A 26,799-nucleotide genomic window follows, 5' to 3' on the forward strand; every position below is an offset into this window, starting at 1 on the left:
AGTGAAGAAACCTTGCAAATAGTTCATTTAAAATCTATCAATTTGTGTTTACAGGTTCTATGCAGACCTGTTTCCATGGTAGCAGACTACAAACAAAACTTGTGTAGTCAGATCCTGATATTATACTCCTTCTATTTGTTCCCTAAATTCTTACTAAACTACATTTGATAGGTAAGCAAGTAGTAGGGGAGGAAGGGGTGGCAAAATGACACACAGATTTTGCTCGTAGTCTGTTACCATGGTTACTAAATCTGCATAGGAGTAGTAGACCGAAGAAGATAGGAGAATTTAAATAAAGACTATTTGCAGAGTTTCTTCATTGTAGATGCATTGGAACAATTAAAAAAACGGTTTAAAAGATGGACCTTTCTATGCATTGAATATTAGGCATTGCTTTCTCCAATCCTGCTTCTGGCTAAACTAAAACGCACTGTGAAGGGACCATTTGGTGAGTAATGACATCACTGTTGTCACACCTGTCCACCCTCAGAACAGCCGCCACCACCACGAACTACAGCCTTCAATTTAGGATCCCGCACCACGTGACTTTGCATGTCACGTGATGTCCCGACGTCAGGCGGTCCGGCCAGTGAAGTGGAACTAGCTGCTACCCAGCGGTATGGCGGCGGCGGGAGAAGAGGAGGGAACGGCGGCTCAGAACTGGCTGTCTGCGGTGCTGCGAGACCTTGCGGGGCAGCCGAGGCCACAGAACCGGAGCGTGAGCCGTGACGAGGCCGAGGGGGAGCTGTCTGAATCTGTGCTGAGGCTGGTGGGGGGAAGGTGAGGGCGCAGCTGCGGGGGGAGCTGGGAGCTGTGCTGAAAGATCATCAATCGGAGTTCCATTGTGGTTCTGTGTGAAAAATCCAGCTGGGCCTGTTGTGGCACTATAAGTCCCAGCAGGTCACACTATCCATCTGCTGGCTGCTCTGTGAGTTCTCCTTGCTGATAGTTTTCCAGTCTATCTGACGTAAATGACCGGTTGTAGGTGTAAATAATCACATGTATTACTGCTGGTTGTGGGCGATCGCTCTATTCTGTCATTAGACTTGGACTACATGGCGACTTTGCCCAAAGATCGATGTGTCGCCCTGCCTGTAAGTCAGTGTGGCTGCTTTGCCACCCGCAGGTTTGGATTTCTTGCGACTGTCGTGTCGCGATCACGTCTACCTGCAGGACGCAATGCGGGCCACATTCACTTTCATTAGCTGCGACACGTCTTTGGTTGTGCAACCTATGTCGTTGTCCAAAGTCGCCGCGTAGACTTAGCCAAATGATCGTAGGAAAAGATCGCTGCAACAACCTCCGTTCCCATAATGACTTATCGCTTATTGTTTTGGTATCTAGACATAGTGTAAACTCAATACAACCATTTAAATATGCAGAGAAAAAGTACGAAGCCGTATATATAAAAGTATAACACATTTTTATTAATCACAAAAATAAGACAAACATTTAAAAAGATACATAACAAATAGAAAGACTATAATGTTACATGGTATAACAGGAAAACAGACCATCCATATGTTTGCAGCAATAAGGTAATGCACTGTGGTCCTTAGCCCGGATTCACACGAGCGTGTGCTTTTTGCGCAAGCAAAAAACGTGGCATTTTGCCTGCGCAAAAGGCACTTAACAGCTCCGTGGGGCATCGGCATATGATGCGCGGCTGCGTGCTTTTCGCGCAGTCGCCATCATTATGACGCTCCGTTTGGATGTTTGTAAACAGAAAAGCACGTGGTGCTTTTCTGTTTTCATTCATCCTTTTGACAGCTGTTGCGCGAATCGCGCTGTTCGCACGGAAGTGCTTCCGTGCAGCATGCATGGTTTTCACGCACCCATTGACTTCAATGGGTGCATGATGCGCGAAAAACGCCCAAAGAACGGACATGTCGTGAGTTTTTTTTCAGCGGACTCACGCTGAGTTAAAATCACGCATTTCTGCACGGCCCCATAGACTAATATAGGTTAGTGCGACGCGCGTGAAAATCACGCGCGTTGCACGGACATATTTCCCGTTCGTCTGAATAAGGCCTTACAATGAGGATATATGGAATGGGTGGTATATTATCGTATAGATGGCTGACCCCTCATGTAAAAACCCATCAGGTTGTGGACACCGTAGTCCTGGGAGAAGTTAGGGAAAACCTGAATATCAAAAAGATGAAGGAAACCTTACCCATGTCAGTGGTATAGAAGCCTGGATGCTGTGTATACACCACCCATTCCATATATCCTCATTGTAAGGACCACAGTGCATTACCTTATTGCTGCAAACATATGGATGGTCTGTTTTCCTGTTATACCATGTAACATTATAGTCTTTCTATTCATTATGTATCTTTTTAAGTGTTTGTCTTCTTTTTGTGATTACTAAAAATTTGTTATACTTTTATATATGAGGCTTCGTACTCCACTTTTTCTCTGTATACATATCTATTATGGAGTTGCCTTCGCACTAAGGCCTTATTCACACGAACGTGTGCGTTTTGCGTGCGCAAAAAACGCAGCGTTTTTTGTGTTGCAGTTCCATGTGTCATCAGTATGTGGTGTGTGACTGCGTGATTTTCGCATATATGGCATCGTTATAACACTCTGTTTTTATGTTTAGAAAAAGAAAAGGCGGTGCTTTTATTTTTACCTTCACTTATTTAACAACTGTAGCGCGAATCACGCCCGGCACACGGAAGTGCTTCCGTATGGCGTGCGCCATTTTCACGCACCCATTGACTTCAATGGGTGCGTGATGCGCGAAAAACTGCCAAGTATAGGACATGTCGTGAGTTTTACGCAGCGGACATACGCTGCGTGAAAATCACGGACTTTCTGAACGGCCCCATTGAGTTACATAGGGCCGTGCAAGGCGCGTGATTTTCACGCGCCTATCACGGACGTGAACTACGCTCGTGTAAATAAGGCCTAAGAGAGGGAGGGTGTTTCTTTGGGACATTGCCTAGCCCGTCACTGCAATGCATTAGGAGTTTATACAATTTCATTACAACCATTGTTCACTTGTCTAAGTACACCTCACAATATCACGATGACCATTACCAATTATTGCTGCAGACTGCGATATTCTTGCTGTCCCAAATGTCTGTTTTGATAAATACCTGCATTCGCCACTATATCAATTCTGGAGCATATATTTTAGAACTTTACTTGGTTATTCCAGCTGGAAATGTGTGAATAAATTGACAACTGGGTGGTTCTGGGGTACGCAAGCTGTCCAATCAGCGCTGACCGTGCGAACTGTGTGAGGAATGGTAACACCCGCTTGTCAATTTATTCATACATTTCCAGGAGGAATAATAGAGGAATGGCACAGGTGAGCGTTACTAAAAAGATATGTTCCAGCATTGTTCTATCATAGGGAATGCAAGTATTAACTTAAACAGACATGTCAGGAGAGCGGACAGGTTCTCTTTAAGGGTATGTTCACACGGCCTATTTACGGACGTAAATCGGGCGTTTTTGCCCCGAATTACACCCGAAAATAGCGCCTCAATAGCGCTGACAAACATCTGCCCATTGAAAGCAATGGGCAGACGTTTGTCTGTTCACACGAGGCGTAAATTACGCGCCGCTGTCAAAAGACGGCGCGTAAATAGACGCCCGCGTCAAAGAAGTGACCTGTCACTTCTTTGGCCGTAATTGGAGCCGTTATTCATTGACTCCAATGAATAGCAGCGCTAATTACGTCCGTAATGGACGCGGCGTTCAAGCGCCTGCACATGCCGGTACGGCTGAAATTACGGGGATGTTTTCAGGCTGAAACATCCCCGTAATTTCAGCCGTATCGGACGCCCTCGTGTGAACATACCCTAAAGGAGTTTTTCGTGGCTTGGGCTGTTTCCAGTAGAATTTCTCTTCTGTCCCTGTTGTCCCTCCATAGTGTATCATGACTTAGTTTCAGTGACGTAACATTCCCACAGGAGCCATTGGACAACGCGGTAGTGTCATGGACAAAATGACACTGGCCTTGTCATAACACCGGACTATGGGATACAGACAGTCAGGGAAAAAAAGAATAATTCAAATAGTAAAGCCTTATTCAGACAAGTGTATTTTATCTCTGTGTTGGTGCATAAAATACATGACGTATATGGCAGTGGTGTATTTACGTACCGGTGTATTTCCAAATGCACAGTGTGCCCCGGATGGCGTATTATGGACACTTGTTCCCATAGAAGTTATCAGATCCTTAAGAATATTCTTATTTAGATCTTTAAGTGTTTTGTATGGGAACAGTATTTTAGTGCTGTCAGAGAGACACACAGAGTTTTTTTGCAGGAGGAAAATTCCTCCTGCAAAAACTGCGCCAGACGGTTTTTGCACAGTGGTTTGACAAAAACTCGTCAAACACTCGTCGAGGTGTTTTTTTTCCTCTTTCTGACAGATTGAAATGGGGTTTTTGAGGCGGAAACCACCTCAAGATGGGTCATGACGCTTCTTTTTGCCGCGACACGTTTTTTTTACTCGCGGTAAAAAAACTCGTCTAACTCCCATTGAAATCAATGGGAGGCATTTTCGGGCGGTTTTTGAGGAGTTTTTTGGCGCGGTTTCCGCGTCAAAAAACTCATAAAAAAACTCAGTGTGAACAGGGCCTTAGGAGAAAATAGAAAAAGCCTTATACAGCCAGCCCCCTATTAAATGCAACATACAGAACAAAATGGAGGGAAGTATTCAGTATTTAAATCGAACTTGTAGAACGTGCAGTCTGGTCCGGGGGCAGCATGTTATAGAGCCGGAGGAGCTGAGCGGATTGATAAATAGTTTTGTAACAAAACTAAATAAGGGTATGTGTACACGGGCTATTTTCAGCCGTTTTTCGGGCCGTAAACGGAACAAAATGGCAGAAGAAGTCTGAAGCAGAACGCCTACAAACATCTGCCCATTGATTTAAATGGGAAATAAAGCGTCTGTACCGACGGAGCGTTATTATACGTCTCATTTTCAAATAACGATGCATAGAAAAATACCCCGTAAAAAGTGCATGTCACTTCTTGAGCCGTTTTTCATTGACTCAATAGAAAAAACGGCAGTAAAAAACGCTAGTTGCTGAAAATCAGTGGCGGTTTTCCCTTGAAAACAGCTCCTTATTTTCAGCCGTTTTTTGTTAAGCGTGTGAACATAGCCTAACTTGTGCTTTATGGATCTAAACCTCTGCTCGTTCTGGGCTTAGGAGTCCAGTGGGCGGTACAACACAGTGATTGACAGGAAAGCCGATCAGAAACGAAAGAGCACAGCGCTCACACGAGCTCTTCTGCCACTTTGTTTTACCGATAGGGGGGGGGGGGTCTCAGCGTTCGGACTCCCACTGATTAAAACTTCTGATATGTCATTATGACTTGTCAAAAGTTTTTTTTTTTAAAGTTTCATTTAGACCCTTTAAGTCTTGTTCTACGTTTTTATCACTTCTGAAACATAATGGTTGTAAAATGTGACCAGCTATCGTGAGAAAACAAGGTTACACAAAACCCTGGAGCCAAATAGCCCATGAAATCTAGACCATTGCCTATAAAAGTTTTCATTGCCTGGCCACTAGAAAGGTAAAACTGGTTCCTGGATTAGTTGGAAGGGCTACTATTGTTTACAGTATATTGCCCATCCCTGTGAGAAGATATATATGTCGCAGTGCTCATGAACAGGATTTGCAATAGTGGAAAATATTTCCCTCATTATTGCAGATAACTAGTAATGTCCCTTTAACGCCTTAATGACCGGGCCCGTTTGTCAGTTAATGACCAAGCCAGATTTTGACTTTATCAGAGAACAACTCTGTAATAGTTTTGCATATCCAAGTAATTCTGACATTGTTTTCTTAGTCACGTACTTTATTTTACTTGTTAAAGATGGACCGATTTGCGTAAATTAATTAAAAAATTGATGACATTTTGTAAAAATTAACATTTCCCTATTTTGAACTGCAATACGTCACATGTACATACTGTACAATTTTTTTAAATAAATATATATTTCCATCTCTTTACTCTATTTTGGTAGCAGTTTTGAAAAAAACCAAAACATTTTTGAGCAATTTAATAATTTTATATATTTTGAAATACATTTTGTTTTCCTGCACCAAGCCAATTTTTTAGAGTCTCATAGGTGTCAGAATGATGGAAACCCTCATAAATGACCCCATTTTGAAAACGACACCCCTTAAGGTATTTAATAAGGGGTGTTGAAAGTATTTTCATAAATGTATCATATTAAAGACAGATTTCTTTGTAAAGCCAACATGAAAATGAAAAAATACACCCCAAAATCTATCACCCTGTTTCTCCTGTGTTCAAAAATGCCCCCACTTAGGACGTAATCCATTGCCTGGCTGCATAGTGGGGCACAAAATGACAGGAACCCCTCTATGGTTTTGAGGACATACTTTTAGCTTGAATGACTTATAGGTCCCACTCCTTTACAAAGGATTTGAGCTGGCAGAACGATGTAACACCCCCAAAAGTGACCCCATTTTGAAAACTACATTCCCTGAGGTATTCATCTAGGGGTGTAGTGAGTATTTTATTTTTTTTGAGTTTTTCTTGCATTCCCATTTATATGTGTGCTATAGTATAATAAAAAGTAAAGTGGGGAAAAAAAAAAATCAATGGATTGGATAATAAAATGGTAACGAAAATTAATAAAAGGGTTAGAATTTTTTTTTTAATCAAATTATTAATTTGGGGATGTATGGTACACACGGAAACATTCCCTAATGTAGAGCCCTGGATTCTCTGGGCAGGTGTCACACTGATAACTGCTTTCCCTCCGTATTCCGTTCCTAGCACATAAGCCACATTTATTTTCGGGTCGGCTTTTTTGGCAGTAGGGGGCACTTCGGATGGGAAATGTTGTCCCAATTTTGCTGGCTTGACTAGATGATGCCTCCCCTCCCCTGGGTCTGGTCTCCAAATGTAAGATTTTTAATCACTTTTTCTTGATAGTGAAGATAGTATCCTTGGTTCCCCGCCTTTCTAAAAATGACAAACGAGTTATATAGTAGCACTTTGATGAGGTGAACGGCCAGTTTTTTTGTACCATATCCGGGATTTCCGGACAGCATTGTAGGGCTACAGCATCTGGTCTGCAAGGTCCACCCCACCCATGAATTTATTGTAATCTTGTATGCAAACAGGCTTACAGACGGTACGACTTGTCCCGCGTACAGGAATGTGGCTGCTGCTGCCCGGGTGAATAGATGTGAGCATCAGGACATCCCTCTTGTCACGGAATTTTACAAGCAGCAAGTCCTCATTACAAAGTCCCCTGATTTCCCCAGCTTTTAGTTTTTGGTTGACTAGGGACTTTGGCCGGCCTCCTTGATTTCGGCGTCTGGTGCCGCAGGCCACAGTTATTTTTTGCAGACAGGCACCTGAAGAGCTACACTAGTGTAGAAATTATCCACATACCAATTGTACCCCTTATCCAAAAGAGGGTGCAAAAGGTCCCAGACAAATTTTCCATTGCTGTTAAGTGAAGGGGGGCATTCTGGAGGGACAATTTGGGAGTCTTTCCCTTCATACACTCCTATTGCAATGAATTGTATGCGGCCTTTGAAAAGAACCAGTGACTCATCCACGGCAATATTTTTTTCGGGGGTATATGTCTCCGCAAACTTCCCATTTCAAACATTTAAAAGTGGCCTAATTTTAAAAAGCCGGTCATGGCTGGGGTCACTGCAGGGTGGGCAAAGCATGTTATCAACAAAATGAAGGAAGCGCAGTATGGTCTCAAAGCGCTGCCTCGTCATTACCTCTCTGTACATAGGGGTGTGGTACAGGACATCAGATGTCCAATAGGACCTAATCGTGGGTTTATTAACTAAACCCATGTTCAATAGGAGGCCCCAAAATTTTAAAATGTCTGCCACAACTACTGGGCACCACACACTATTTTTGGCGTAATAGGATGTGGGGTGACCGGCGATAAATTGAGCAGTCCATAAATTGGTCTGCTCAACCATCAGGAGTAATAACTCCTCTGAAAAGAAGATTATAAAAAAGTCTGCTCCGTTCTCCTCAACGATCTGACAAGAATGAGGAGAGCGGAGCTGTTTGCCCTGCCTCCGAGCCTTTGCATGCTGCGATTGGTCAGTCAGATTTGACTGACCAATCACAGCTATCGCTGTACGGGAACCACTGTCATTGGTCTCTCGACGGCTCCCTGTGACACTCGGCTGTTGCCAGGGACTTGTCACCGTGTGTTTACACACGGTGACCGTTTAAGGTCAGGACGGATATATCTGTCCTCCTTCGCGAACCAGCAGCTGCACAGGTCGGATATATCCGTCCTTCATCGTTAAGAGGTTAATATTGCTGAGGCCAGGTCTGCACGGCGATTAAATCCATCGTGATTAGCGCACTTTGCGATTGCAGTGTGATATTGCTTGTAATCGCCGCTAATATTAACCTGAAATTATTTGCAACCATGTTCCCTGTGATTTCATACGACCCCCTCCCCCATAGGTTAGCATTAGTGGTGATAGCCCGCAATATAATACTGCGATCTACCATGATCACGAAGTACGATAAACCCTTCATGTAAAATCACGTGGAACCCAGGTCACATAGTAAGAAAAATATTCAAATCCTGTTCAAGTCATGTGTCCTGTTTGTGACTAGTCAGCAGGTTTTAGTGTTCAGGAGAGTGGAGATGTCACGACAGGCCCAGAACGCATACCTGACATACCAGCCATACGCTGCTATTTCTACTTCCCATGTAACCCTTTGGCAACCACAGACCTCCAACACAAATCAATATTTAGATTTTATGTATGAATTTTCATTTTATAGATAGGAGACAAATGGCCAAAATAATAATCATAAAAAAAGTAATAATAAAAAAAAGTTTAGCAGTATGTAATCTATTACAGCACCAAGTAGTTTTGGTGACAGACTAACATTTACCCTTGGACATAAAAACGTTGCATTGTCTTGTAAAAAGTCATATTAACCCTTTCTCTGTTGCACTTTGTGCCAGCTGTTGGTTCTCAATGCTAGGCCTTATACACTAGGGAATGCCATGGGCATGGACGATGTACAGTGGTGCACATAGTCCCTACAGGTCTATATTACAGAAGGCTTTTAGGGGAGAATACCTTCGTAAGGGTGTATCACACAGTGCGGTTTTTGGCGTGCGGCTGAAAAAGCATAGAAAAACACATGCGTGTTTACTGCGATTTTGCAAGTCGCAGTAAAAACTCATGCATTCACCGTGTCAATACATTGTTAGGGTCTGTTGGCACCAAAAAAACTCTGTGTAGATTTTGCAGCGGAAAGTCAGAATCTGCTCCAAAAAACAGCCAAAGAGGCGTTTGTTTTTGTTTTTTTTCCCGGGCAGTTTTCGGCCGCTCGCGGGGGGGGGGGGAGGGGGCATGTTGTTTCTTGCCGCGGTTTCCGCCTTTGACCTTCCATTGAAATCGATGGGAGGCAGAAAAAACCTTCGTCGGGAAAGAAAGCGCAGGTAGCTCAAAATCTGCCTCATAGTTCCTGAAGAAATTCTGAGGCAGATTTTTTCTGTATGAACAGGGCCTTACACAACATTTACTTGAGCATGCAATGATTTTTATTTTTACTTAATCCTTGAGAAAAAAAAAAACTGTCTCCCCAAGTAAAATTGGAGACGTGTGGAACTACAATATGTGCCCATAGCAGTCTGTGAACGCTGGTTTTGGGATCCGTCTGATACAGATCTCAAACTATGGTCGTGTTCATGAGGCCTTGCAGAGTGGCAGACATCAAAAGGTTATTTATCTTCTGAGAAATGTCACTCCAAGTCTTTGAGATCCTTCTCAACAAGTGACTCCCCCAGTATAGCTCCCCCTAGAACATATGATGCATGCAGGTTGTTCGTACCCAGGTGCATAACTTTACATTTATCTACATTAAACCTCATTTGCCAAGTGGACGCTCAAATACTCCGTGCATTCAAATCAGCTTGTAATTCACGAACATCTTCCATAGTCTGAACTATATTACATAGCTTGGTGTCATCTGCAAAAATAGAAATAGTGCTATTAATCCCTTCCTCTATATCATTAATAAATAAGCTGAATAATAGTGGTCCGAGCACTGAACCCTGGGGTACACCACTTATAACTGGGGACCATTCAGAGTAGGAATCATTGACCACAACTCTCTGGATACGGTCCTTGAGCCAATTCTCAATCCAATTACAAACTATATTTTCTAAACCTATAGTCCTTAATTTACCCATTAGACGTCTATGAGGGACAGTGTCAAATGCCTTTGCAAAGTCCAAAAACACTATATCCACAGCGGCCCCTCTGTCTAGGCTTCTGCTCACCTCTTCATAAAAACAGATCAGGTTGGTTTTACAACTTCTGTCCTTAATAAAACCGTGCGAGCTGTCACTTATAATACTATTTTTTTTATCACATAATTCTGTATATAGCCCCTCAAACATTTTTACAACGATTGATGTTAAGCTAACTGGGCTATAATAACCCGGGGAAGACCTACAGCCCTTTTTGAAAATGGGCACCACATTTGCCCCTCACCAGTCTCTTGGCACTATACCAGTCACTAGAGAATCTCTAAATATTATGAAGAGGGGGACAGAAATAACTGAACTAAGCTCTTTAAGCACTCTAGGGTGTAACCCATCTTTCTTCTGTATATACAGAGCTAAAGAACCCATTTAGTAACTCTGCCTTCTCTTGATCCCCTGTGACCAACTCCCCATTACCACTATCTAGGGGTCCTACATGTTCAGACCTTGGCTTTTTAGCATTTATGTACTTGAAGAATTTTTGGGGATTTGTTTTACTATCCTTGGCCACCTGCCTTTCATTTTGTATTTTTGCTGATTTTATTACTTTTTTACAGATTTTATTAAGCTCTTTATATTTTACAAAGGCTACAGCTGTACCCTCAGATTTGTATTTTTTAAATGCCCTTTTTTTGTCATGTATTGCCCCTTTCACAGAAGGTGTAAGCCATGTGGGGTTTAATTTGAGTCGTTTATACTTGTTACCTGTAGGAATAAATTTTGCACTATAATAACCCAAAGTAGATTTGAAAATCTCCCATTTATCATTTGTACTATTATTTGACATTAGTTCTTCCCAGTCTATATCCTGAATTGCCGCCCTCATCCTGGGGAAATTGGCTTTCTTAAAATTAAATGTTTTTGCCCTCCCAGCCTGCTTTTGTTTTTTGCAGTATAAGTAAAATGTAACTATATTATGATCACTGTTACCGAGGTTTTCACGAACATTGACATTCCCAACAAGATCTGCATTATTAGAAATGACCAGATCCAGCAGAGCTTCACCTCTAGTCGGGTCTTCCACAAACTGCAAAAACAGAAATAATGCTATTAATTCCAGATGACACCAAGCTATGTAGTATTGTTCAGTCTATGGAAGATGTTCGTAAATTGCAAGCTGATTTGGACACACAAAGTGTTTGGGCATCCACTTGGCAAATTATGTTTAACCCCTTCCCGCCGCAGCCCTTTTTCAGATTTTCATTTTCGTTTTTCCCTCCCCACCTTCCAAAAGCCATAACTTCTTTATTTTTCCGTCTATATAGTCCTATGAGGGCTTGAGTTTTGCGGGACGAATTGTAGTTTTTCGCAGCACCAAATTATTTGTGGGGTAGAAAATGAAAAAAAACAGCGATTCCGCCATTTTTACGGAATTCACTGCAATTAAAACAACATGTTAACTTTATTCTTTGGGTCAATACGATTACGGCGATACCAAATATATATAGTTTTTTCTATATTTTACTACTTTTACAAGTGAAAACCAAAGTGTAAAAAAGAAAATGTATTTTGTGTCGCCAAATTCCGAGAGCCATACGTTTTTTATTTTTCCGTCGATTAAGTGGTATGAGGGCTTATTTTTTGCGGGATAAGCTGTAGTTTTTAATACCATTTTGGTGTACATGCGACGTTTTGATCACTTTTTATTTTTATTTTTTGTGGGAGATTAGGTGACCAAAAAATAGATTCTGGCGTTTACAAATGTTTTTTTTTTACGGCGTTCACCGTGCGGGTTAAATAATTATATATTGTAATAGTTCCGACTTTTACGGACGTGGCGATACCAATTATGTTTATTCATTTATTTATTTTTACTATTCTCTAGGGGGAAGATGGGAAAAGGTTTTTTTTTTAACTTCATTCTTTAAAAAAAAAAATTTCATAAACTTTATTTAACTCATCTTTACTTTTCTTATTAGTCCCCCTAGGGAACTTCACCCAGCGATCGTTAGATCGCTTGCACGATATACTGCAATACTAATGTATTGCAGTATATCGTGATTCTGACAGGCATCTATTAAGCTCTGCCGGAGGTAGGGCTTAATAGGTGCACAAAGATGGCGGACCTGGGGGCCTTCATTAGTCCCCCAGGCAGCCATAGCAACCATCGCCCCCCCACCCCGCGATTGTGTTGCGGGGGGCGCGATGAGCTGTTAGGGGGGGTTGCCCCCCTCTTTCTAACGATTTAAATGCTGCGGTCGCTATTGACCGCAGCATTTAACGAGTTAAAAGAGCGGGATGCTGCTAGTTACTCTGAAGTGTCGGCTGTAACATACAGTCGTCACCGGCATCGTATGGAGCGGGTTCACTCTGTGAGCCCGTTCCATATGTCGGTAAGGGGTTAATGTGGATAAATGTAAAGTTATGCACCTGGGTACGAACAAAGTGCATGCATCATATGGCCTAGGGGGAGCTACACTGGGGGAGTCACTTGTTGAGAAGGATCTGAGTGTACTTGTAAATCATAAACTAAATAACAGCATGCAGTGTCAATCAGCTGCTTCAAAGGCCAGCAGGATATTGTCGTGTATTAAAAGAGGCATGGACTCGCGGGACAGGGATGTAATATTACCACTTTACAAAGCATTAGTGAGGCCTCATCTAGAATATGCAGTCCAGTTCTGGGCTCCAGTTCATAGAAAGGATGCCCTGGAGTTGGAAAAAATACAAAGAAGAGCAACAAAGCTAATAAGGGGCATGGAGAATCTAAATTATGAGGAAAGATTAAAAGAACTAAACCTATTTAGCCTTGAAAAAAAGACGACTAAGGGGGGACATGATTAATTTATATAAATATATGAATGGCACATACAAAAAATATGGTGAAATCCTGTTCCATGTAAAACCCCCTCAAAAAACAAGGGGGCACTCCCTCCGTCTGGAGAAAAAAAGGTTCAACCTGCAGAGGCGACAAGCCTTCTTTACTGTGAGAACTGTGAATCTATGGAATAGCCGACCAGGAGCTGGTCACAGCATGGACAGTAGATGGCTTTAAAAAAGGCTTAGGAGCTAATATTTTTTTGTTCTAGGAAATTATCTATGTGTTGACATTTTTCCCTTACCTTTCCCATTCCTTGGTTGAACTTGATGGACATGTCTTTTTTGAACCGTACGAGCTGTAACCCATTGACAGATGTGCCGCTGTTCCTTAACCCCTTAAGGACGCAGCCTAGTTTGGGCCTTAAGGCTCAGAGCCCATTTTTCAAATCTGACATATTTCACTTTATGTGGTAATAACGTCAGAATGCTTAAACCTATCCAAGCGATTCTGAGATTGTTTTCTCGTGACACTTTGGGCTTCATGTTCGTGGTAAAATTTGTTCGATATATTCAGTCTTTATTTGTGAAAAATTGCAAAATGTAGAGAAAATTTACAAAAAATAGCATTTTTCAGAATTTAAATGCATCTGCTTGAAAAACAGACGGTTATACCACCCAAAATAGTTACTAGTTCACATTTCCCATATGTCTACTTTAGATTGGCATCGTTTTTTGAACATTATTTTATTTTTCTTGGACGTTACAAGGCTTAGAACATAAACAGCAATTTCTCATATTCTTAAGAAAATTTCAAAAGCCTTTTTTTGAAGGTGCCAGTTCAGTTCTGAAGTGGATTTGAGGGGCCTATGTATGATAAACTCCCATAAAACACCCCATTTTAAAAACTAGACCCCTCAAAGTATTCAAAACAGCAGTTAGAAAGTTTTTTAACCCTTCAGGCATTTCACAGGAATTAAAGCAAATTGGAAATGAAATTTGCAAATTTCATTTTTTCTGCTGAATTTCCATTTTTTTCCATTTTTTTTTAGTAACAGAGAAGGTTTTACCAGAGAAACACAACTAAATATGTATTGTCCAGATTCTGCAGTTTTTAGAAATGTCCCACATGTGGCCCTACTGCGCTCGTGGACTAAAACACAAGCCCTAGAAGCAAAGAAGCACCTAGTGCATTTTGAGGCCTCTTTTTTATTAGAATATATTTTAGGCAGCATGCCAGGTTTGAAGAAGTGTTGAGGTATCAAAACAATGGAAACCCACCAGAAGTGACCCCATTTTGGAAATTACACCCCTCAAGGAATTCATTTATGGTTTTTGTTATCATTTTGACCGCACAGTTTTTTCACAGCACCTATTTGAATTGGGCTGTGAAATGAAAAAAATGATATTTTTTCCAATAAGATGTCATTTTTGATCAAAATTTCTTATTTTCACAGCGAACAACATACCCCATTTTGTTGCCCAATTTGTCCTTAGTGCGGCAATACCCCATTTGTGGTGATAAACTGCCGTTTGGGCCCATGGGAGGGCTCAAAAGGAAAGGAGCGCTATGTGTTTGTTGGAGTCCAAATTTTGCTGGATTGGTTTTCGGGTGCATGTCGCATTTGCAGAGCCCCAGAGGTATCAAAGCAATGGAAACCCACCAGAAGTGACCCCATTTTGGAAACTACACCCCTCAAGGAATTCATTTATGGATTTTGTTATCATTTTGACCGCACAGTTTTTTCACAGCACCTATTTGAATTGGGCTGTGAAATGAAAAAAATGATATTTTTTCTAATAAGATGTCATTTTTGATCAAAATTTCTTATTTTCACAGGGAACAACATACCCCATTTTGTTGCCCAATTTGTCCTTAGTGCGGCAATACCCCATTTGTGGTGATAAACTGCCGTTTGGGCCCATGGGAGGGCTCAGACGGAAAGGAGCGCTATGTGTTTGTTGGAGTCCAGATTTTGCTGGATTGGTTTTCGGGTGCCATGTCGCATTTACAGAGGCCCAGAGGTATCAAAGCAATGGGAACCCACCAGAAGTGACCCCATTTTGGAAACTACACCCCTCAAGGAATTAATTTATGGTTTTTGTTATTATTTTGACCGCACGGTTTTTTCACAGCACCTATTTGAATTGGGCTGTGAAATGAAAAAAATTATATTTTTTCCAATAAGATGTCATTTTTGATCAAAATGTCTTATTTTCACAAGGAACAACATACCCCATTTTGTTGCCCAATTTGTCCTTAGTGCAGCAATAGCCCATTTGTGGTGATAAACTGCCGTTTGGGCCCATGGGAGGGCTCAGAAGAAAAGGACCACCATTTGGCCTACTGGAGCTTTTCTGGTGCTAAGTCATGTATGCAGAAGCCCCTGAGGTACCAGTAGAGTTGAAACCCCCGAGAAGTGACCCCATTTTAAAAACTACACCCCTTAAGACATTCATCTAGAGGTGTAGTGAGCATTTTGACCCCACAGGTACTGTGTAAAAGATAATGCGCAGCAGATGGTGCAGTGTGAGATTTGCAATTTTATATATATATATATGCCATTTCAGTGTCCAATATATTGTGCCCAGCATGCGCCACCGGAGATATACACCCCTTAAATTGTAATGTGGGTTCTCCTGGGTACGGCAATACCCTACATGTGGCTGTTATCAGCTGCCTGGGCATACGGCAGGGCTCAGAAGGGAAAGATGAGGGGGGTAAGCTGTGCGGAGTGCATCAGGGTAAATTAAAAATCAAGGGATGTATGATACATTTTAAAACAATCTTTTATACAGAGCCCTGGTTTTTCGGGACACGTGTCACATTGGTATATTGTGTTCTACCTTATCCCCCTCTTATAGCAGACTCTGCACCTCTTTTGACTCTTTCCCTTTCCACCGGTTTGGGGAACTTCTCCTGGAAAGTGTTGCCCTGGTACGATGCATGTGGCCCCGCTTCCAGAAGTACTGGGTGCCCCCCCTTCCTGGTCCCTAAAGATTAGATCTTGAAATTCCAGGAAAGTTCCCGTCTGGCCTGCACATCGACGTAGCACGTACACATTGTACAAAGCCATCTGTATGATGTGCCCGGCCAGCTTCTTCTACCACACCGCATGGCGCTGTAGGGCTTCAGGACTTGATTTGACAAGTCCACCCCTCCCATGTACCTATTGTAGTCCAGGATGAAGTCTGGTTTTGGGGTGGCCTTTCCTTCATATATCCTAAATCTGTAGGTATACCCTGATGCACTCTCGCACAGCTTATACATCTTCACGCCATACCTTGCCCTCTTACCTGCCAGGTACTGGCGGAATTGAACCCTCCCTTTAAAATGTACCAGGGACTCATCAATAGAAAAACACTTCTCGGGGGTGTATGCTTGGCAAAACCGGGCACTGGAACGGTCTAATAGGGGTCTCCATTTATACAAACGGTCAAAACTGGGGTCATCTTGGGGTGGGCACGGCTCATTATCAGTATAATGTAAGAAGCGAAGTATTGCCTCATTTATTTATTTTTTTAGGTTCCAGTTCAGTTCTGAAGTTGCTTTGAGGGGCCCATATATTAGAAACCCCCATCAAACACCCCATTTTAGAAACTAGACCCCTCAAAGTATTCACAACAGCATTTAGAAGTTTATGAACCCTTTAGGTGTTTCACAGAAATTTAGAGCAAAGTAGAGGTGAAATTTACTCTTTTTATACCATTTTTTTTATAACACAAAAGGATTTATCAGAGAAACGCAACTTAATACGTATTGCCCAGATTCTGCAGTTTTGAGAAATATCCCACATGTGGCCCTCGGGCGGTAATGGACTGAAGCACCGGCCTCCGAAGCAAAGGTGCACCTAGCGGATTTTGAGCCCTCTTTTTTATTAGGCACCATGTCCGGTTTGAAGAGGTCTTGTGGTGCCAAAACATTGGAAACCCCCCAAAAGTGACCCCAATTTGGAAACTAGACCCCTTGAGGAATCCATTGTAGTTTTCTTGGGGTGCATGCGGCTTTTGGATCAGTTTTTATTCCATTTTTAGGTGGCGTGGTGACTAATAAACAGCAATTCTACTATTGTTTTTGTATACTTTTTTTTTTACAGCGTTCACCGTGCGCTATAAATGTCATATTCACTTTATTCTGCGCGGCGATACGATTACGGTGATACCAGATGTTTATAGGTTTTTTTTATGTCTTATGGCGTTTGCACAATAAAATACGTTTTGTAAACAATCATTCACTTTTGGTGTTACCTTATTCTTAGAGCCAGAACGTTTTTATTTTTCAATCAATAAAGCCGTGCGAGGACTTATTTTTTGCGTAACGAACTGTAGTTTCAATCATTACCATTTTTCGGTACATGCGACTTTTTGATCTCTTTTTATTCCATTTTTTGGGAGGTGAAGTGACCAAACAATTGTGATTCTGGGACGGTTTATTAATATTTTTTTTTACGGCGTTCACCGCGCGGGATAAATAACAAAATAATTTTGTAGTTCAGGCCGTTACGGACGCGGCGATACCAATTATGTATAGTTTATTTGTTTGTTTATATATTTTTATTAATAATAAATGACTGATAAGGGAAAAAGTGGGACTTTTACTTTTATTACTTTTAAAACTTTTATTTTCTTATTTTTACACATCTTTTTTGAACTTTTTTTTTACTTTTTTACTTTGTCCCACTAGGGGACATGAGGGCAGGAGGCCCTGATCGCTATTCTAATACACTGCACTACATGCGTAGTGCAGTGTATTAGAGCTGTCAGCTACTCACTGACAGCAAGCATAGTGGGTCCTGACGTTGTCAGGACCCACTAGGCTTCCGTCTATGGCATAGCCGGACGCCATTGTTTGGTGTCCGGTTGCCATAGTCACCATCGCCGGCCGCTATCGAGTAGCAGGCCGGCGATGGCGGATTAACCCCTAAGAAGCCGCGATCGCTATTGAACGCGGCTTCTGAGGGGTTAATCGGCGGGGGAGCTCCGCGATCGGTTCCGGCACATTGAGCAGTGATAGTCTGCTGTCGGAAACAGCAGCTATCACAGCTCATGAACGCGCCCCGCGCGAACGGCGCCGTGTTTACTCCATGACCTACTATTAGGTCACTGAGCGCGAACGCTACAGTTAGCATGACCTAATAGTAGGTCATGGAGCGTTAAGGGGTTAAAGAAGGCAGCTATGGTTTCCTTGTCCTTTAAGACTACTCATAGCATACAGTGCCATTCTTGCAAATCAAAATGCCGGAACCCATTATACATTGTACAACAGATGTGAACAGAGCCTTATATGCTCGTCACTAACTGAAAAAGATTTTTCCTAAAAAGGGGGCCATAGGCCTCACAAGACTACCAACGTTAAAGGCATATTAAGGTTTAAGGATCCTTGCGATAGATTCACTGTAAGCAAAGGTAGCTTCTGTGTATGGCATGTGAATTTAAAACCATCCCAAAATTGCTGTTTTTCTCATACCTTGACCTAGATGCCTACCGGGAAGTATCATGAATCGATATGACTGAAGTGTAATTGGAAAAATGACATGTAACCACAACCCAAATTCATCAACCCTTTTAGGGCCTGTTCACATCACGTTAGACCTTTCAGTCGGAGGAACCGATGAACGGAAAGCCAAACGGAAAACCATAGCTTCCGTTTGCATTACCATCGATTTCAATGGTAAGGCTTCCATTGCAATAGGTTTACGTTTTTTTTTTCCGGTAAACAATAGCGTAGTCGACTAAGCTATTGTTTCCGCGGAAACCAACTGCAGCGGAAGCCTTACCATTCAAATCAATGGTAATGCAAACGGAAGCTATGGTTTTCCGTTCATTGGTTCCTCCGACGGACAGGTGTGACGGAAGCCCGACGCAGATGTGAACAAGCCCTTAGCTGTAGAGCAACGCAACTCAAAGGGCATTGTTGTAGGAAACCCATGTGGATAATGCATCCCAAAGCAAGTTATACATTTAACAGGCAGGATGCATATTATATCAGTCTAACGGTAAATCATGTCATGACCGCTTGAGTTGCAAGCTTCTGCGTAGTCTGTAAATTGTGGTTTCTTTTCTTTTCGCTGCACAAATGTTTCCTATTTTATGGGCATTATCATTTTCCTGGTGTTCATTTACTGTGGTGTTTATCCTCGTCACTGTTGTTATTGGCAAGCTCCCACCGTGTCACAATCGTGTCTGCCTCCGCAGACTTCCTTCTATGACAGCATTTCCTGCTGGGCTTCCTCTTTCTGGCAGCGTTTCCTGTCTTGAACCTTACAGGAAATGTTCTGGTAACCAGTTCTGGGCTCCAGTTCATAGAAAGGATGCCCTGGAGTTGGAAAAAATACAAAGAAGAGCAACGAAGCTAATAAGGGGCATGGAGAATTTAAGTTATGAGGAAAGATTGAAAGAATTAAACCTATTTAGCCTTGAAAAAAGACGACTAAGGGGGGACATGATTAACTTATATAAATATATTAATGGCACATACAAAAAATATGGTGAAATCCTGTTCCTTGTAAAACCCCCTCAAAAAACAAGGGGGCACTCCCTCCGTCTGGAGAAAAAAAGGTTCAAGCTGCAGAGGCGACAAGGCTTCTTTACAGTGAGAACTGTGAATTTATGGAATAGCCGACCAGGAGCTGGTCACAGCAGGGACAGTAGATGGCTTTAAAAAAGGGTTAGATAATTTCCTAGAACAAAAAAATATTAGCTCCTATGTGTAGAAATTTTTCCTTCCCTTTTCCCTTCCCTTGGTTGAACTTGATGGACATGTGTCTTTTTTCAGCCGTACTAACTATGTAACTATGTAACTATGTAACTATGTAACTATGTAACCAGGAACCTGAGCATTTATGTTTATGCTTCCAAGCTGATGGTCTCGTCATCCTATCCCAAGTACTGCTTGGATGGAAACCAGAAGAATATATTTTCTCTTAATGACTTTTATAGATCACACGTTTAATATATTAGATGGTATTATGTTTTATTAATATCAATTAACTTTTTTTATGCAGAGTTGGACAGTCCTGCTACAAATAGGACTTTTTAATGCACTCGTAGCGTATTTTGATTTGGAAAATAGGCAGCAGAATCTCAGCAAACCGCAAGAAATTCGCAGGAATTTTTTTTTTTTATTGCGTTTTTAAGTTTTCTGCGTAAATAACTCAGTTTTCATGCTGCAGGTTTTGCTACGTATTTCTTTAGAACTACAGGGATAGAATTTGCAAGCGGAATCGCAAGATAAATTGACATGCTGTGGTTTTGAAAACATGCACCTCCTCAATTTACGTCCTGAAAAATAGCGCAGTGTGGACGTTAAGATTACCTGGAATCTCTCAGACTTTGCTCTTACTGTTGTATGCTATGTTTTTTTTTCCGCACTCGAATACGCGCGGCAAACCCGCACATAATACACAACGTGTGCGTTCGGCCTTAGGGCTTGCCCACACGTAAAGAAATTTATGCAGCGGAATACAGAAGCAGCAAAGTGGGTGAGATTCAATAAATGTCATCCACACGCTGCGTAAAAGGTCATTTCTGCAGCATGTCCATGATTGCTGTGGAAAGTGGACTGATTTCCTGCGTATTTCTGATGTACTGCATAATTTGATGCGGAAATGCTGCAGAATTTCTTACAAGGGGTGGAAATGACGTCACAGGAAGAAGAAATATCATCATATCACAGCCCTTGAAAAAAAATAATAAATAAAACAAAAATCTGCAGCAAAAATCTGCACTATTTTTTTGCAGCAAATCAGTTATGTGTGGACAAGCCCTTACAGTACAAGGACTTGTACACACGGTCATATATGTGGGAGTTGTGCAAAATGGGAACGGTTTCCTCCAGAGAAAAGGAAGAAAACCTTTCCCAAAGCCCTTTAGAGATAATGGATAAAGACTAGCTGAGCTCTACATGAGATACCACCTGCACTGACTAAGGCCTCATGCACACGGCCGTGCCCATAATCACTGGTCGTGATTACGTCCACAATTACGCACGATTATTACGGTCGTGTGCATGGGGCCTAATAGTCTGGAAATAGCCAGTTACACAGGGACATTAGGCTACATAACTATATATCAAACATACGTAGCCAGGCAGGAGAATAAGGCCTTGTTCACACGGCGCTAAAAAAAACAAACATGTAAACCTTTCAAAAACACCAGCGTTTTTGTAAAGCACTTTTTTAAACTACAGACCTGTTGATGCGTTTTGTGCGCGCTTTTGGCACGGTTTTTTGCGTGTAATTAGGACCTCCATTGACTGGGAATAAGGCGCATATTCGGCGCATTTTCAGCGCACGCATAATAAACCGTGTCGTATGCACTAACTGCGCGCTTTCCCATTGATGTCAATGGCAAGCTTGACCCATATGGTTTTTTTACACTTTTTTCGGTGCGTTTTGTGCGTGGAAAAATGTCTTAAAGAGGCTCTGTCACCAGATTTTGCAACCCCTATCTCCTATTGCAGCAGATCGGCGCTGCAATGTAGATTACAGTAACGTTTTTATTTTTAAAAAACGAGCATTTTTGGCCCAAGTTATGACCATTTTTGTATTTATGCAAATGAGGCTTGCAAAAGTACAACTGGGCGTGTATTATGTGTGTACATCGGGGCGTTTTTACTACTTTTACTAGCTGGGCGTTAGGAATGGGAGTGTATGATGCTGACAAATCAGCATCATCCACTTCTGTTCGTTAACACCCAGCTTCTGGCAGTGCAGACACACAGCGTGTTCTCGAGAGATCACGCTGTGACGTCACTTCCTGCCCCAGGTCCTGCATCGTGTCGGCCACATTGGCACCAGAGGCTACAGTTGATTCTGCAGCAGCATCAGCGTTTGCAGATAAGTAGCTACATCGACTTACCTGCAAACGCCGATGCTGCTGCAGAAACAACTGTAGCCTCTGGTGCCGATGTATCCTCGCTGGTCCGACACGATGCAGGACCTGGGGCAGGAAGTAAGTGACGACACAGCGTGATCTCTCGAGAACACGGCTGTGTCTGCACTGCCAGAAGCTGGGCGTTGGGTAGAGAAGTGGATGATACTTCTCGTCAGAACGCCCAGCTAGTAAAAGAAGTAAACACGCCCCGATGTAACACACATAATACACGCCCAGTTGGACTTTAGCAAGCCTCATTTGCATAAATACAAAAATGGTCATAACTTGGCCAAAAATGCTCGTTTTTAAAAAATAAAAACGTTACTCTTATCTAAATTGCAGCGCCGATCTGCTGCAATAGCAGATAGGGGTTGCAAAATCTGGTGACAGAGCCTCTTTAAATACGTGCTGTGTGGACAGGGCCTTAAATGACTTCTGGCACCATGCCAAGACAACTATTTGTGCAAGCTAAGAGGGAACCTAAGTTATCTAAACATTTTTACCCTATGCTTTACCACTTCTATTAATAAACCCCTGTTAATGCTTTCACTGCCAAGGATGTATCGAATACGTCTTGACTTTCGAATATAAGGGCTAAAGCAGCTTCATATCCGGCTAAAAGCTTTAGGTGTAATATTTTGGGCGCAGCACTAGTTTGAAGTCGGGAGCCGGATGAAATCTGGTTTTGTGTCTCTGCCTCGATGGGTGGAAGGGGAGAGCTGCAAATGACATTAGGAAGAAAGATCACAGCCTGTCATCTCCCCTCCTGCATAGCCTTCAGTGACCCCCCCCCCAAGGGGAGGGGGGGGGGGTACAGGGACTCTTCATGTGATCATCTCTTACCAATCAAAGAGGACAAGTGTTTTCTGTCACATTTAAGGGGTCCTTTTTTTTTTTTTCCTAACACAGGGGTAACAAATCTACCCCCTGCACCTCGTCGGACCGTTATTGGAATCCTTGACTAAGATGTTTTCCGGCATATGGATGGCAGACATTTATGGTCTATATGGTTCTTGTGGATTTGTAAAGATATGTTGTTTAAATAGGCAATATTTTAGAAAATGGTCTAAATTGTCCTTTTCGGACTACCAAATCTCTAGTGTATGGCCAGCTTTAGTCTTGCGTTTTGTTACGCTTTTATTCTCCAATTATAAGGCTACATCTTCTTGTTTTATGTGTTTTTGCAGGGGCGGACCTCCTTGGCTCGCTGCCTGTTTAGTTCGAGCTGCTGTACAGCAGACTCTGCAGGCGGACTTGGACTCATTTATTGAGGGAAAGCACGATGTGGTGGAAGGACCAGAAGATGATGTACAGACTGAAGATCGTAAGTACGGTGACCGATACAGATCTATTACATTTTCACTAGATTTAATTATGATACATGGATATGATCTGGGCTCTCATTACATTTAATGTAAAGATGTAGAGTCCCAAGTTCTACAAATATTCTGTGAAAGCAGCTAGAACACTCCCCAGTAGTGAAGGCTCCGTATACGCTTCCTTATTTAGTGAGCGATCAAGCAGGAAGCTGTGCCGTTTTATTTTACAGCATTGCAGTTTCTGTCTACTTTCACTATAAAATGCTGCTTAGATTAGTTTATTTCTGCAGGGAACGTTGTTCAGGACTTCTTGTTGTGTTCTCTTTTCTTTTTTTTTTTAAACATATTTTTATTGAATTTTTTCACCACACAAAAAAAACACAAATCATACAGTAATGCATTGCCATAATAATAAACATTACAAAAAATGTATAAATGAACATGTGATAGTGAATGCTTCCCAGCAAACTAGGTTTGATCTTGGAAGTTATTCCCCATGGGCTATCAGCCCTCCTTCATCTCCTCTATCTCCTCTATCCTTCCCTTCCTTTAACCCCACCTGTCGGGTATTCCTGTAAACATTGTTACATAACTTTGCATATCTGCCTAACTTACATAACTAAACAATACACAGAACAAATAAGAAATTGGAGCATACATAACAATTGGAGCTTCGTGAAGCAGTTCACCAACTCAGGCAGCTAGTCCGCAAGAATAAAGAAATCCCAGTGGATATATATGCTTTACTCCCGTGATATTTTCAGTGCCCCTAAAGTGCCCTTAAGATCTTCAATCAAGTACCATGACGTTCCCGTAAACGGATCTATGATGTCCCTTCGTTCTTCACTGGTGAAATATTTTGTGAGGAAAAGCTTCCATTTCTCAAAGAATTTTTTGCTCTGCGTGTCTTTATTCTGTAATATACCAATGCGGTCTAGATAAAACAGTTTCCTCAACCCCTGGACCACCATGTTCTGAGTCGGTACTTCAGCTACCAGCCAGTTTTGGAGTATGCACCTCTTTGCCACTATCAGTGTGGCATGGGCCATGGGAGCTAAATGTGTCGTTTCTGTCTCTTCTAATTCTCCATCATGTTGTATATGGAATAAGACCTCCATTGGCCCTAAATTCCCATGGAACCTGCCCACCTGCTGCAATAAGGATGTTATCTCCCCCCAGAATGGCTGAATATGTGCACACGCCCAAAGGCCATGATACATGTCTGTCTTTGAGATATTACATCTAGGGCATGACGTTTTCCTATCTGGTTGTGAGGCGGAGGGGGCCAGGGTAAATGCATATATTGCTTGGTGAATGATCTTCAGATGAGTTTCCCTCCAGTTTTCGTTGTGCACGTGTGCCCTGAAATCCACCAGCCCTTTTTCAATATGCTTTTCAATGCCTGGTAAATTAAACAGTTTTTCCCATCTCCCAAAGGCCTGCCCCGGGGACATCTTCACTAGTGTTGGTCTGAGTGTACTATATAATTGGGAAATGGAGTGTCTGTGATTGTCCGTGAACCATGAATCAAACAGGTTGGGGGGGACCTCATCCGCTACATCCGCTAGTTTAGTTTTACAGTGATTAACTATTTGTAAGTGCTGATGCCGAACAAAAACATATTTATTCTGGAGCTCCTGCAAGGTTAACCACCTCTTATCCTGCGCGTGGAACATATCCCCCAGAGTCGCTACCCCTTTCTCCCTCCATTCTGACATTAGCTTGTTAGATCTTCCTGCTGCAAACTCTGGGTGCTGCCATAAGGGCATATGTTTTGAAATGCGATAAGAGAGGTTATAGTGTTTGCGCAATACCTTCCAGGCAATGATGGTATCTCGTAACAGAGATGATTTCTTGACGATCTTTGGGAGACAAGTGAACGTTGTGTGTACCAGAGCCATGAGATCCCAAGGTTTTGCTAGCTGTCTCTCCAGTCTAGTATTGGAGTGGAACTCTGTGTTGTGTTTCCAATCTAGCAGATGTCTACTCAAGCAGGCCAGGTTATAACCCCGAATGTTAGGGAAATTGACCCCTCCTTCCGCCTTCCTCATCATGAGTTTCGTGAGCGCTATTCTTGGTTTCTTCCCCCCCCATATGAATTTGGTAAATGATGAGTTGAGTGTATTGATATCTGAGTGCTTGACCAGAAGTGGGATAGTCTGGAGCGGGTAGAGTAATTTCGCAAATCCTGACATTTTGACCAAACAGCTCCTTCCCATCAGTGATAGAGGTAGACTGTGCCATCTCAGAAGATCTGCTTGGATATCTTGTATAAGGGGGGGATAATTTAGATCATACAGCGAGTTGGGTGCCCGACCCACTTTAATACCCAGATAAGTAATGTTTGACTTAGCCATCTCAACATCCAGGGAGGCTAGGGACCGCCTATATGTTGGGTCCTGCGTTCCCAAATCTAATAACTGGCATTTTAACGTGTTAACTTTGTACCCTGAGTAGCTCCCAAAGTCGTTCAATGCCTGGAAGATACGCGGAACATCTTTAAGGGGGTCTGCGAGAAATAACAAGATGTCATCTGCAAACAACGTTTCCTTGACCTCCATCTCCCCCACCCTTATGCCCGTATATAAATTGGATGACGCCAGATAACGTGCCAGCGGCTCCAAAGCCAGATTGAACAGCAGTGGCGATAGCGGGCACCCCTGTCTTGTACCTTTACATAGACGGAATGGTTTAGACAGAAAGCCTGGTGTGGAGATTCTAGCCTTAGGGTCTTTGTATATGTGGTGTAATAATATCCTGAATGCCCCCGTTATTTCCATCTTATCCAGGACAGCATCCAACCAATTCCAACGGACATTCTCAAAAGCTTTCTCCGCGTCAAGTAAAAGTAAAGCCGAATGTTCCCCCGGAAATGGGTTATGCTGTACTCTATCTAGCACTGCCAGAACCGTCCTGATGTTGGTGACCGCCGACCTACCTTTAATAAAACCTACTTGTTCTGGGGCTATGAGGAACGGCATTATATTCGCTAACCTATCAGCTATGATTTTGGAAAGGAGTTTAGCGTCCACGTTTATGAGCGATATGGGTCTGTATGATCCTGGTAGTAGGGGGTCCTTTCCAGGTTTAAGCAATAATTTCACATAAGATGTGTCTGCTGATGGTGGTAACCCCTCCTCTCCCAGAGCATTGTTAAACAAGGAGACCAAAGTCTCCGTAATCTGTTCCCGCATTACTTTAAAAAATTCGCCGGTCAGTCCATCTGGACCAGGCGCCTTACTATTTTTAAGGTTTCTTATTGCCTCATCCACCTCCCCCCTTGTGACCCTGGCATTTAGAAGTTGCAACTGTTCTGCGGAGATGACCGGTAAAGTGACCTTGTCTAACAGTGTGTCTGTCAGCGGAAGGGAAGATGTATCAGAGTACAGCTCCTCATAAAATTTAGCCAAGATGGAATTAATACTAGTTGGATCGCATGTTTCTCGCCCATTATGATCCCTTAATTTCGCTATGTGCTGCACTGAGCGCTTTCCTCGAGCCATATTGGCCAAAAGTTTACCCGCCTTACTTCCGAACTTATGTAAAGTAGCTTCAAAGTCTC

At 42.4% G+C, this 26,799-nt stretch overlaps 1 protein-coding gene across 1 annotated transcript in view; it reads left to right on the plus strand.

Moving 5' to 3' along the window:
- Positions 1 to 332: 332 nt before the first annotated feature.
- The window catches only part of PPM1F (protein phosphatase, Mg2+/Mn2+ dependent 1F), a 44,142-nt gene continuing 17,675 nt past the window's right edge, over positions 333 to 26,799 (plus strand). The window contains exons 1-2 of the mRNA XM_075832342.1: positions 333 to 780; positions 23,106 to 23,242. Coding sequence (XP_075688457.1) covers positions 620 to 780; positions 23,106 to 23,242 — 298 coding nt within the window. The 5' untranslated portion in view covers positions 333 to 619. The remainder of the gene's footprint in view (positions 781 to 23,105; positions 23,243 to 26,799) is intronic.

Source organism: Rhinoderma darwinii, chromosome 1 (genome assembly GCF_050947455.1).
Source record: "Rhinoderma darwinii isolate aRhiDar2 chromosome 1, aRhiDar2.hap1, whole genome shotgun sequence".
In the NCBI taxonomy this organism is placed as follows: domain Eukaryota; kingdom Metazoa; phylum Chordata; class Amphibia; order Anura; family Rhinodermatidae; genus Rhinoderma; species Rhinoderma darwinii.